Source organism: Panicum hallii, chromosome 4 (assembly GCF_002211085.1).
Source record: "Panicum hallii strain FIL2 chromosome 4, PHallii_v3.1, whole genome shotgun sequence".
Lineage (NCBI taxonomy): Eukaryota > Viridiplantae > Streptophyta > Magnoliopsida > Poales > Poaceae > Panicum > Panicum hallii.
Window position 1 is genome coordinate 6327760 of NC_038045.1, and position 12196 is coordinate 6339955.

General features: G+C 46.0%; 1 protein-coding gene across 2 annotated transcripts; it reads left to right on the plus strand.

The window, feature by feature from the left end:
• The first annotated feature begins 5728 nt into the window (after window positions 1-5728).
• Window positions 5729-11702, plus strand: LOC112889572 (GPI transamidase component PIG-T). Of its 2 annotated transcripts, none has more exons than XM_025956286.1 (6): window positions 5729-6396; window positions 6713-7037; window positions 8033-9226; window positions 9387-9536; window positions 9657-9837; window positions 11214-11702. In XM_025956286.1, exons 2-6 carry the CDS (start codon window positions 6795-6797, stop codon window positions 11381-11383), a joined length of 1938 nt encoding a protein of 645 aa, XP_025812071.1. In that variant the 5' UTR covers window positions 5729-6396; window positions 6713-6794; the 3' UTR covers window positions 11384-11702. The 2 variants fall into 2 exon arrangements, with proteins under 2 accessions (XP_025812071.1, XP_025812070.1); XM_025956285.1 differs by lacking the exon at window positions 5729-6396 and adding an exon at window positions 6414-6597.
• Window positions 11703-12196: the final 494 nt, after the last annotated feature.

Sequence of the window (12196 nt, forward strand, 5' to 3'; positions counted from 1 at the left end):
ATGGCCTAATAGTTGATACCTCTGTTCACAAAACGTATGGATCTTGTTGTTTTTACTAATTTCTTTTTTTTTTGACCACTGAAGTACCATCTAGCAGCGCTGCGCATACGTGGCTTACTTGGAGTGGCATGTCAGACCAATGGCCGGCTCGTTATATTTCTGCCAACGAAGGTTAGGTTAATCTTATACTTCTAAATGTTACTGTAAGACGGATTAGATCCATGCAGATATTCTCGTATACGGAGCCGTCGCAAGATACAGTGGGTGGCACCGTTGTTGCTTAGCATCTGCCATCTGGAGCGGAGTATTTCTGCTTGAAAGGGGATTGGATGCAGCGGAGCTCACGCCACGTTTAGATTGCAAATTTGTATAACATTTGGAACTTTTTGCTACTGTAGCGTTTTTGTTTGTATTTGACAAATTTTATCTAATCATGGTCTAACTAGACTTAAAAGATTCGTCTCGTGATGTACAATTAAACTGTGCAATTAGTTATTTTTTTACATACATTTACTGCTTCATGCATGTGTCCCAAAATTGATGTGATGGAGAGAGAGTGTAAAAATTATAACATTTGGAAGCGATCTAAACGGGACCTCAACCTGCCCTAACAGCTGACAAATGGTGGTATCCGGTTAGCCCCAACCTTTACAAAAAAAATTGCTCCTAGAATCCTGTGACATTTGCAACAACGTGTGCAGGATTCCCTGATCGTCTGAGATTGCTTTGCCATGTGGTACCTGCTGCTCCACTCTAGACAGATAGTGGTGCTTCTAGTGCGGTTGTGGCTTACTGAATAAAGCGAGGGGAAAAACAAAAGTAATAAACACATTGTGATGGGCTCTGATTATTAGAAAAGTTTGAGTCTATCCATATATGTGAATTAGCATGTCTTCATCTACTCTCCTAACCGGAGCTTGAGAAATAATTTTTTGAAATAATTTTTTTAACAACTCCGATTTCATATGTTGTTGTCTACCCGTAAGATAAGATATACGGTGATACACAATGGCAGAACAACAATCCCATCAAAACTGTACAACGGACTGATTTTAACCTAGTTTGGAACAGCGTTCATCGGACGCGCTACGAATAGAAGCCATAATTAGCATAAGAGCCTCATTCGTATTTTTGTGCAGCGCCGTTCGACAGATTTTCCTTCTTTTATCCATCAAAAGCACCGCCAACCCGATTCCGGACATGGTCATGTCCATAGTACTCGTGAGTGAAAATTATGGTGAGCTGAATAGTAGAAGCAGAAATACACACCGCGAGAGAAAAGAAGAATGCCACCTGTATTTGCCATCGCGTAGTACGTTCCACCACGGAAACAGCTGCAGGCGCGTCTGCCGCAGCGCATCCGGAGAAGGGACGCGACGCCAGGTGTGGTGGACCACACACCCCGCCGCCGCTGCGCAAAGGCTGACGGGATAGCCCGGCTGGCCCGCCGCCGTGACGGGCCGCGCCGCGCCCGGACCTAGGGCGACGAGGCCGGGCCAAGGCGCCAAGCCAACGGGAGGGCGCCACGTCCGTGCCAGCTCCGCATGCCACGGCGACATCCCGTTTTCTTCTTCTGCTTCTTCCGTTTTCCCTTGTAATGCAGCTCGACGCTCTGCACGCTCATGCTCCCCTGATCGCGTGTCGTTACTCCTAGTACCTGGTGTTAGGTTTGTCACCGGGGACGGACAACGACGTGGCCGCTGGCCCCACGGACCGGCACGACGGCCGTACGGCATGTTCTGTACGTTGCTGTGCGTAGAGAGTTCGACGTCCATCCTGAAGCTCCTGCCGGATTCAAATTTCAAACTGGACTCAGGTGTTGTAGCTTAGGGTGTGTTCGTTTGCTATTAGAGTTCTCTAAAATCTTTAGAGTGCTCCCCCTCTAAAGAATCGCAGTCTTATTAGAGGCCGAATTAGAGGGCTGTTCGGTGCCGGACCTCTAAAGTTTAGATGTTTCGGGTTTTAGAGGGGTAAAACGAACACACCCTTAGTTTCGTTTGAATCCACCAAGCTAATCAGGAATTAGCTGTATTAGCTAGTTAGAAAGATTTTAGCTGAGTATTAGCTTGTTCTGATTAAATCCAACTAGCTAAAATTAACCATCTACCAATTAGATGGATCCAAACAAAATCTTAGTTGTATTCTCCCTACTTTAAATTTTAGATTATTTTAACTTTTAGGTGCATAGATTCTGCTTACGTATAACTATACGCTATATTTAAATGTATAGAAGTTACATATCTAAAAAGAATAAAATGATTTATAAGACTTGCAACTTAGAACGGATGAAGCACGTCCAAACGCATCAAGATGTTGCTATCGGTGTCGGTGCATTGTACCCTCACGGATATGATGCGCGGATTATTTTAGGTACTCTCTGTCCCAAGTCAATTTGATTTTTCTAGATATATAAATATATATTATATTTAGATGTATTAAAAAATAATTTGAAATAAAGAGAGTAGCGCTGATTCTGATTCGGCAGCACCTTCCCTTTGGTGGCGTGCAGTCGCGTGCAATGCACGGCCGGTCCGGCCGTGGCGGCCTGGGTACCTAATCAACAACAGGAAGCCAGCTAATAAACTCGGCTTCCACCATCATCAAATCCGTTCGCTTGCACTGTTGTTAATTTGATTTTCTTTTTGATGAAAAGTTGTTTCTTGATTTTTCTTTTGGTCACGCTGACTAGCAGGTAGCTGCAGCCTGTACTGCACGCAAGAAATGGATCCGGCCGGCCGTGGCCATCCTTGAACCGCACGCATCCATCTTGTTCTGCACCCTGCCCCGTCCGTCAGCAGCAGCAGACGTCTGCGCCCACGTGGTGAAGATCGGACGTACCGGATCAACTGCGTGTGCATCCGCGTCAGTGAAGAACCGAAGCCCTCGGTACGGCCGGAATGGTTGCCCGTTGGCCGTTGTGCGGTTACCGGCAAGGCGCGCGCGCTCGACGCCGACGAGCTCCTCCGCCTTGGTGGTGGCGTCGACCACCGCCACCGGCCGAGTCGGGCCGGCCGCTCCCCGTACGCAAGCGGAGCGGGAGGTTGACGAGACGATGACACGGCAGGGTGGGTAGTCGCCGTGGTCGTCGTCCGCACCAGGGTCCTGCCGCGTGCCTGTGTACCACTAGTACAGAGCACCGTATCTATCTTTAGCATTTATCTCGGGTACAGTCGGGTTCGAGGCTAATCTAGCTATCCTCTGGTAGCACCAATCGGATTAAATTGATATCCTCTGGTAGCATCAACCGGGATTAAATTGATAAAAATGAGAATACTACACTAGCTACCGTGTTTTTAATAAGAATCTTATGTAAGTGGATGATTATGGATCATTATCACTGGATACGCAGCGCAGCGAAACTAGAATTGGGGTAGCTCGCCCCAACGTAGTCTCGTGTCAGTGAAGAGGAAGCAGATCACTGCTCGCACCTCCTCCTCCTTATCCTGCCGATCAGCACCACAGCAACGCAGCAGCGTCTCCTTGAAGTCCACACGTACGAGGCAGGAACGCCGGTCACTGTTGTGCTAGCACCGCGTGCTCGCTAGGATTGCGTGGAGAAGAGGGACGATGGCAGATAGGGTTTGTGGCGCAAGAGTGTTCACCACCACAGCCCCACCTCTCATTATGTAGACCCTACTCACGGACCTTCACGCCAGAAGTCCATTAAGATTCTAGTCCTCCTTAAATCAATATCCGACCCACGTATGATTGCCTCTTGGGCATATCACTAACATAAGGTTCTCTACGGGTTAGTTCAAAAGAAAACATTCCAACTAGAATTATACGTGTTGCGTGTCATATATGCTGCGTAGATAGGGTGGTAAGAAAACTCTGCACAAGGTAAGGATCTCGGATTCAAATTTTACGAGACACGGTCGTCTGACCTGTCCTCGAATTCGGCTAGCCTCCTGCGTCCATAAGAAATCTTTTTGGCTAACTATTGTTACCTTGTAATAAGCCCGATCTTGGTTCCAGTGCTGCCATGGTAACCGGATCAATCTCAAGATTAATAGTTAAGCACAGGTTGAATTTGAGGTACGATGAAGTTTACATTATCAAGAAACAAGAAACAGTTCATGCATGTGGATTAATTATAACTTACACAATCAAGATCATTTTCCATCAGTTTAGGTCCTAGAGTATGTTTGGAGGAGTTAAAATTCGATACTAAATTTTAGCATAAATTAGCACTCATGCACATGCTAAAATTTTAAGTGTTAGCTAAAATTTAACCCATCACGCTATCACTTCTATTTGGATGAGCTAATGCTAAAGTTTAGCATTTTTATCTATTAGCACTTGGATCCAAACAGAACTTTAAATAAATAATCCTCGCAAACAATCTTTGTGCAATTTTATCATCTTGTTCTGTTATTGCCCTTGGTATATGCAGCAGCAACGACGATGACCAATTGGACTCGGTATGCAGCATGCTCGAAAGTTTTTTCTTTTTAAGAAAATCTGCTTGAAAGAAAACCTGCTTGAAAACCTGCTTGAAAGGTTGTTGTAGCTGTGCACGCCCATAGCACATCCGGAAAAGGGATGTGAGGTGTGGGATGGGGTAGCCGAGCTGGCCGCCGTGACGAGCTGCCACACGCGCCATCGTCTGGTCCGCGCGTCTGGCCCGTCCAATCCAACTTCCGGAGCGGCTGCAACCTGAGATATCTTCGCTTGGTCTCCTCGTCGGCGCCGCTGCCGCCGGCGGTGTCAGATTCGGCTGACAGGACTGTGCATATAGTCTATATTTTTGTTCCTTACTTTTTCGAGTTTCTAATCTCGACGATACTCTACCTACAAACTCACCATCTTAAGATATTTTTTGATGGGCGTGGTGGTAAAACACCGATAGATGGTGCCCAGACCGTAAGTGATGTCCAGAGATTTTGAGGATGGGGAAAGGTTTTGGTGATCTTGTTTAGGATGGGTTTGTTTGGGTACGGGTCGAGGTCAGAAGAGAGGCCGTGTTCATTGCATCTGCCCGTGCTTGTAGTGTTGTTAGGTGTTGATGTCCGATTGTTCCATCAGAATACAATTGTTTTGACCACCTTCCTCTTGTGATTTCGAAGTGGAGGGCAGGGTGTATTCTTGGTTCGTAGTGGAGGGTAAGTTACAGCGTGACTTTTACTGAATCTCGCTCGTCTTCGCCACCCAGTTCCCGGAGCCAGATTCAGTGACGTTCCTTCGTCAAGTCACGGCGTGACTGGCGGCCCTCTATCCGACGTCCACCTCCCATCCAACGGTTGTAAGTAGATTTCTCCTTTTTTTTTTCACTGGGAAAGCAATGGTTTGACCGATTGACTCAGATTTTGCAGGGGCGGACTCTCGTTCTCCTACGTAGCGCCATGCTCCTGGACATACAGATTGCTAATGCAGTAGTCCAGTACCTACACGCCACGCATGCTAATGCAGCAAGCAAAGGGACTCAAACGCATCACCAATTGTGTTCACGGCTGCGAGTACACCGGCGTGAACCAGAAGTCCAGAAGCACGGCGGCTTGTACCAGTCCGCCGTCGAAAGTGCCTCACTACAGATCTCGATCCTCTGCTTGTGCTTGCCTGTGAAGCTGTACCTATACACCCATACCCCGCGTCTCTCCCTCGAGGTCCACGGCGAAGTACACGGTGACGACGATGGTGTGGGGTCGCAGCGCGGGGCTGTCCGTCGCGTCCCCGACCACCGCTGCCGGTAGATGGCGAACACCATGACCCCGCGCCCAGGACCGCCCAGGGTGCGCACGAGACAAACCTTAGCATCGACAGGGGCAGCACCGCTACTGCTTTGATGGACCTGTGGAGGCCCTCGACGTCAGCGATGAGCGAGAGCAGCTTGCGCCCCCGGTGAGCAGGCACATCCCATCGGGATTGTCCGCGGCCATGATCGATATCACACCGCACGCGAAGCCCAGAAGCACGAACAGACGCGAGGTCACGAGCGGGCGAGGCTTGCTGGAAGGGTGGCCATGAGGACCTCGCGGGGCAGTAGCTGGCCATGGTTGCGGTCCGCGGCAACATCGGTGGGGAGAAGCTAGGGGCGTTCAGAGCACGGTTGGCAGCCGCAGGTGGTAAAATTGATGATGGTGTGGAAGCGGAGGAGGCCGAGGGATAGGTGTAAGCGATGGCGCAGCGGAGGAAGCCGAGGGTGGCCCCCTCCTGAGTCCTCTTGAGCTAAATCTGAGTCAATTCATTTCTTTCCTTGAGAAAATTCCTTGAGAAAAAGAGAGGAATCTGCTTGCAACCCTTGGATTGGAGGTGGACGTCGCCCGCCAGTCACGCCGTGACTTGCTGAAGGAACGTTACTGAATCCTTCTCCCCAGTTCCCCGTCCGAGCTCCGTTGCTGCTCCCCTGATTCGTGCTCGTCCAGCACCGGTGGGCAGTGGTAGACGGCCTGTGACGAGGTGGGTCCTCCTCTCTCTCGGTTTGAGGCATGGTGCTGGCTGGGTTAGGGTTAGGGTTTCGGGTTCGGGGTTGTCGGGGGAGGGCTCCATGGCCGGCGGGCTTTTGAGGAGCATCTGGCGGCGGATCGAGGGTGGCGAGGCGGTGCGGGCGCCTCCGTCCGGGCGGCGGATGAGAACCGGCGGGGGCGAGCGGCTCCCTCAGTTAGTGAATGGCGGGGTGGAGGGTGGCTTGTGGGAGGCGCGGCCGGCGGCGGGGACGGCGGCGGGGCCTGGAGCGGGCTTAAAGGATTAACTCTTCACTTTTTTGTCTATGCAGTCACGCTACTGGCGGACAGCCCCCGGAACCAGTCCACGCGACGCCACCCTTCAGCAGCGCCTCCCTTCCCTCGCCGGCGCTGATGGCGCCACCGTCTCCACCTCCCGGGACGGTCCTCTTCATGCACCTCGCCATCCTCTTCCTCCTTGCCGCCGCGGCGGCGGCATCGGCGGCGGCGCTTGAGGAGGAGTTCACGGAGGAGCTGCTCCTGCGGCCGCTCCCCGACCGCAAGGCGCTGGCCCACTTCTACTTCCGCTCCTCTGCGCCCCCAGCTGCCTCCGTCGGCCGGCACCACCACCTCTTCCCCAAGGCCATCTCCCAGCTGGTGCGTGCCCCGTGCGGCCCCCTTCCACTCAGGAGCAGATCTCTTATGCCCCTGACTTAGGGTTTGTGTTCCAATTGTCTATGGTTTTCAATTTGGCGTGCATATTGGTGGATTAGCTTGGACTAGCATATAACTAGATAGGTAGCTATTGATGTAGAACAATTGACACGAACAATCTGTTTGCGGGTACTTCACTGGGACAACGAGATTAGCAATTGCTGCAAATTTACGCTTTTGACACATTCTACGTAGTTGCAATAATATGAGGATCTTTACTTTTCATTTATTTCATTTTTTGCGCAGAATCGTTATGCATCAAGTTGCCGAGGCACTAGTTGAATTTTGCAATCCAAGTGCCTATTTGTTCTATGCAAATTTGAATTGAGCTGCTCTGCAATCTCTGTAAAGTCTGATAGTTGAGATTGCATTTGACTACTTGTCTTACTGTTTGGACTTCTTGATCATGCTTTGGGCTATGGCTATGCTACCATAATTTAAGTGGTCCTGTGAAACACCGTGTATGTGTTGATACAAGTCATATAATATGCAGAGAACCTCTGTGTGTAACAATTTGGCAGATACCTTCTGGATTGTTGCCTTAGAATGCCAATGCTGTAAAACATATCATCAAATTCTCAAACCTTCAATTGCCCCTAGTGTGAACTAGATCCTTGAGGAGCAGCACATAGGTAATATGAAACAATGGAGAGATCTGTGTAGCATAAAATTTGCATTTATTTGTGCTTGCTGCCATTATTCTGTGATATGCAACTGTTTAGATTAGCAAGCTTTCTTCGTCATGCACTTAGTATCTTCAGTAAACAACCTGAAAATCTCTGTATATGTTTTTTCATTGCCTGTTACTCATTTAGGCTTTTAAGTCACAACAGAATGCATAAGGGGCTTCCATTTCTTAAATACTGTCAATACTTTATACCACATTTTAAGAATGTTTAGGTACCACTATTAACATCATTCTGTTTTGTCAACACCAGGTCAAAAAATATCATATTAGTGAGTTGGAGCTATCTTTCACCCAGGGAAGATGGAACTATGAGCAGTGGGGTGGATTTGATCCTATGTCAACAAGTAATGCAAAGCCTCCTGGTGTTGAGCTGTGGGCGGTTTTTGATCTTCCTTTGTCAGAGATTGACGCAACATGGAAGAACCTGACCCATACACTATCTGGTCTGTTTTGTGCATCCATCAACTTTTTAGAGTCTTCCACTTCATTTTCTGCTCCTCGTTGGGGATTTAAATCAAATGAAGGCAATTTGCGATATGGTGCATTGCCTCGTGAAGCAGTATGCACTGAGAATCTGACACCTTGGCTGAAACTTCTTCCATGTCGTGACAAAGCTGGGATAGCTTCTTTGTTGTATAGACCTTCAATTTACAAAGGATATTACCATTCCCAGAAACTGAAACTAAGGTCATCCCAGTCACTTGGTATTATTCTTGATCAAACACTGACTGTTGTACTGCAACCAAATACTATTAACGGTAAACAGCTACATTCTAGTCACAGACAACTTCAGCCCAGCTGGTCCATGAGACATCTTTTCAACAGAAAGTTGTCAGGGAAATGCCTTGTTTCTAAATCCAGCAGAATATTCATAGAGGTTGATAAAGGTATTGTTGACAAAATTAACAAATCTGGAAGTGATCTTTCTTGGAATAATGAATTCTTTGTATTGTCCAATGGCCCGGATAGGTTGACCAAAGACCTAAATAACTTGGAAGTTCAATCTTCTTCTATATATGAGTATGATGTTAGTAACTGCAGTGAGGAAAAGCCTTTTGATGTGGGCATAACTTGGAAGCTTCCCCTGATATGGTCTTGCACCCCCTCACCTTTTCATGTAAGCAGATTTCTTATGGGTAGTGGAAATGAAAGAGGGTCAATTGCTCTGTCCTTTACATCCACTAATCTTCATAAGAAGATATTTGGCAGCCCAAATGATTGTTCAATAAAGGCAATTATTTTCCAGATTGTTCCATGGTATGTTAAGGTCTATTATCACAGCCTAGAAATATTTATAGATGGGAACAGGAAGGCTGTATCAGATGTAGTTGACAAGATTCATGTCACTCCTTCAGAAGACAAGCTTTTGCCTGGTACACTGGAGATGCTACTAAGGTTCCCTTGCAGTATGCGGTCGGCTACTCTGGCATTGGATTTTGACAAGGTGTGTTCTGCTGCTTAAATTACTTGAGTGTACCTCCCCATTGGGTAGGAAATTCAGATATTTGTTACTTGGTGCTTCTACCTGTCTTCATTTGTTATTTGTCCCTTGAGCAGTCTTAATAAGATGTTCATGACTAAACATTTCCTTCATGAAATTTCAGGGATTCCTGCATATAGATGAATATCCTCCTGATGCTAATCAAGGATTTGATATTCCATCAGCTCTGATTAGCTTTCCTGAGTTCAACTCCGCTAGAAATTTCCCTGAAACTGATCCATTACTTGGATCTCCTTTACTAGAAAATTTCCAGGTACATCCTTCAGAGATGTCATGAGCGGATCAGTGGCCTAGTACTAGCTTATTTCCGTGTCGTACGTGAATATAAATATTTTTTGCTTCATTATCATTGTAATATCTTTGTGTTCTGCAGGAAGATACTGTTGTGAAGTCATATACGGAAGTATTGCTCGTTCCCCTGACAACTCCTGATTTCAGCATGCCATACAATGTTATCACCTTCACCTGCACTGTTTTAGCTCTTTATTTTGGTTCATTATTGAATGCTTTGAGACGAAGGATCAGTGAGGAAGAGAGGGAGTTGAAGAAAACAGGTATTCATAAATATTTATGTTGCAGAATACTCACTCTGTTCCAAATTGTAGGTCGTTTTGGCAAATCTAGATACATAGTTTTTGCTATGCACCTAGATAAACATTGTGTCTAGATACATAACAAAAATTATGCATCTAGATTTGCCAAAACGACCTATAATTTGGAACGGAGGGAGTAATGATCAATTCAGTCTTCAGATGATAATTTAGCTGATGGTATTCTTCCTTTATACCTGAAATGTAAATTTAGTGCTCCAGGATGATAATAACGTAGGCATCAGGGGATGGTTGATGTTATTTCTTTGTTTTGAATCTAAAATTCAAAACTAGTGTTCTTCTAGAGTCATTAAATTGTCAAATTTTTTAAGATTAGAATAGGTTGATGTGTATGGTACAACACAGCTTGTGCTCTAAATGTACGGAAACGAACGATACCTGTACAAAAGTTATATTCAACAAAGAAGAAACTTTATTTTCGTTACGCTTTCATTCATACCTGCTCTTAGAGAGATAAAAAAGTTGTTTCTTCAAAATTTGATGAAAAGTATGAAATGCACCTTGTCCTTTGGATGTTGAATGAATTGAATTGTTAAAAAATATTTGTTCTAGTTCTACTTACAAGTTTTAGCCCTACCTCGAATTACACCCAAACCAGATTACTTCTGCACAATATGCCCGTTTGCTTGCCCTAGGTTTAGCTGGTCAATATTTCTGCTACAGTGGTTATAGTGAAGAAGTGGCGACTCTTAGCGAGCATCTGTTATAGAAAATTTGTTGATGAATTGTTCTAGGAAAATTAGATGTAATGGCAAAGTAGACAATACCTGGTTTGAAGAAAGTATTGTTCAAAACAGGTTCAGAACTATGCACTATTTTATGAATGTGCTGTTTCCGAAATTGCACGGTCTCTAAGACAGAAATTTACTGTTTGATCTTTATAACAGTATATTGTACTTAGATTCTTAGAACTGCCTTTCTATACGCGAAGAGAAAATAATGTTAGGAGCAGGACCTTTTTAGAGAAGAGGTTCCCTGTTCACTATGTGTATTCTAGGCCTGCAAATCTACTTAGACTCTCTTAAATCATCCTCGATGACATCACAAACTGCTCTATCATCTAGACCAAGTTAGGAGTGGGACCTTTGTTAGCTGAACCCTCACCACTAAATTCACTGTGAATCCTTTGTATTCTGTGAACTGACCTTGTCATATTTTTCTGCAACCTACTTTACATATTTTATATTGATGTTTACCTCTTATTTCAACTTTATTGTGATGTATATTAACCTTCTGAATTTCTTCATCACAAATATCGTCGATAGTTTTTTCCCCTGGATAAAAGTAACATGCTTCTTACCAGTCTTTAATTCTGTCAGCCACAAGGCATGGCCTCCTTCCTCTGTTGCTAGCTAAGCTAAGGGGGCAGAAGGTTGATCCGACGGAGTCAGGGTCTTCATCTGAATCGACTGGATCAAAGAAGCTGTTATTCAAGGTTGTGTTTGTTGCCGCAGCTGCAGTTCTGTTTCACTATTTCTCAAACAGTTGAGAGTTAACATTGTTATCAAGAAATCGGCTAGTTTGGACTGTGGAGCCACAGCGGTAGAATGTACCATCTGTAGTATATGTATTGCCTGCCTGTAAATTTGGCTGCATCCAGGCATTGTTTTGCCACCCTAGATTCTTGAAAGCAGCAGGTCGATTTTTTCCAGGGACCCAATACACATTTCTGAAGTTGATGTAACCACATTTTTTGCCGCTTTGTTTTGTGGCATTGTGCATTTGTATGTAACAGCTCACATGAATCTTCCATGAACTGCGCCAGTGCTGATCTTGGATTCAACCTTAAAGGCACCGACCTGTTTGTTGACGTGCTCCGCACATCCTTGACCTGCACTCATCCATCTTATCCGTGTCTCTTGCACCTGGCCCTGCCCTTCAACAGCAGCAAAATCAAAAGCACGCGTGCACGTGCAATCGATCGGAGCAGATTGACTACATGTGCTTGGTTCAGTTTGCCGGTTGTGTTTACAAGTTTCGGTGAGGCATCACAAACGATGCGTATTAAGCTTTAGTTCTGGAAAACTAGATGCTGTCGGTGTCGTGTCCTTCTCCACGGTCCACGGTATAAAAACGCGTCCTGCGTTTCATGGCAAGTCAGAAAACATGTTTTGGTCGTAGTCTTGGCCGCCACCGCCGACGTAGAATTTGAAGGTTCGACACATCGTCACTCAGGTCATCGAAAGTACCCTCTCTTGTCCTTGAACGTGACCAGGTGGTCGAAAGTCGTAATCTTATTTTATTTGTGTGCCAATCAAATCTCCTTGTGAATCAGCAAAAATGGCTAGCTATTAGCTAATCC

What these genes read in the sequence shown, in the direction of transcription:
- LOC112889572 (XM_025956285.1), top strand. Translation starts at nt 6,485, where the DNA reads ATGGCCGGCGGGCTTTTGAGGAGCATCTGGCGGCGGATCGAGGGTGGC. An exon ending in GGGGGCGAGCGGCTCCCTCA is followed by an intron (nt 6,598 to 6,712) that starts GTTAGTGAATGG and finishes TTGTCTATGCAG; the next exon opens with TCACGCTACTGGCGGACAGC. An exon ending in CCAAGGCCATCTCCCAGCTG is followed by an intron (nt 7,038 to 8,032) that starts GTGCGTGCCCCG and finishes TGTCAACACCAG; the next exon opens with GTCAAAAAATATCATATTAG.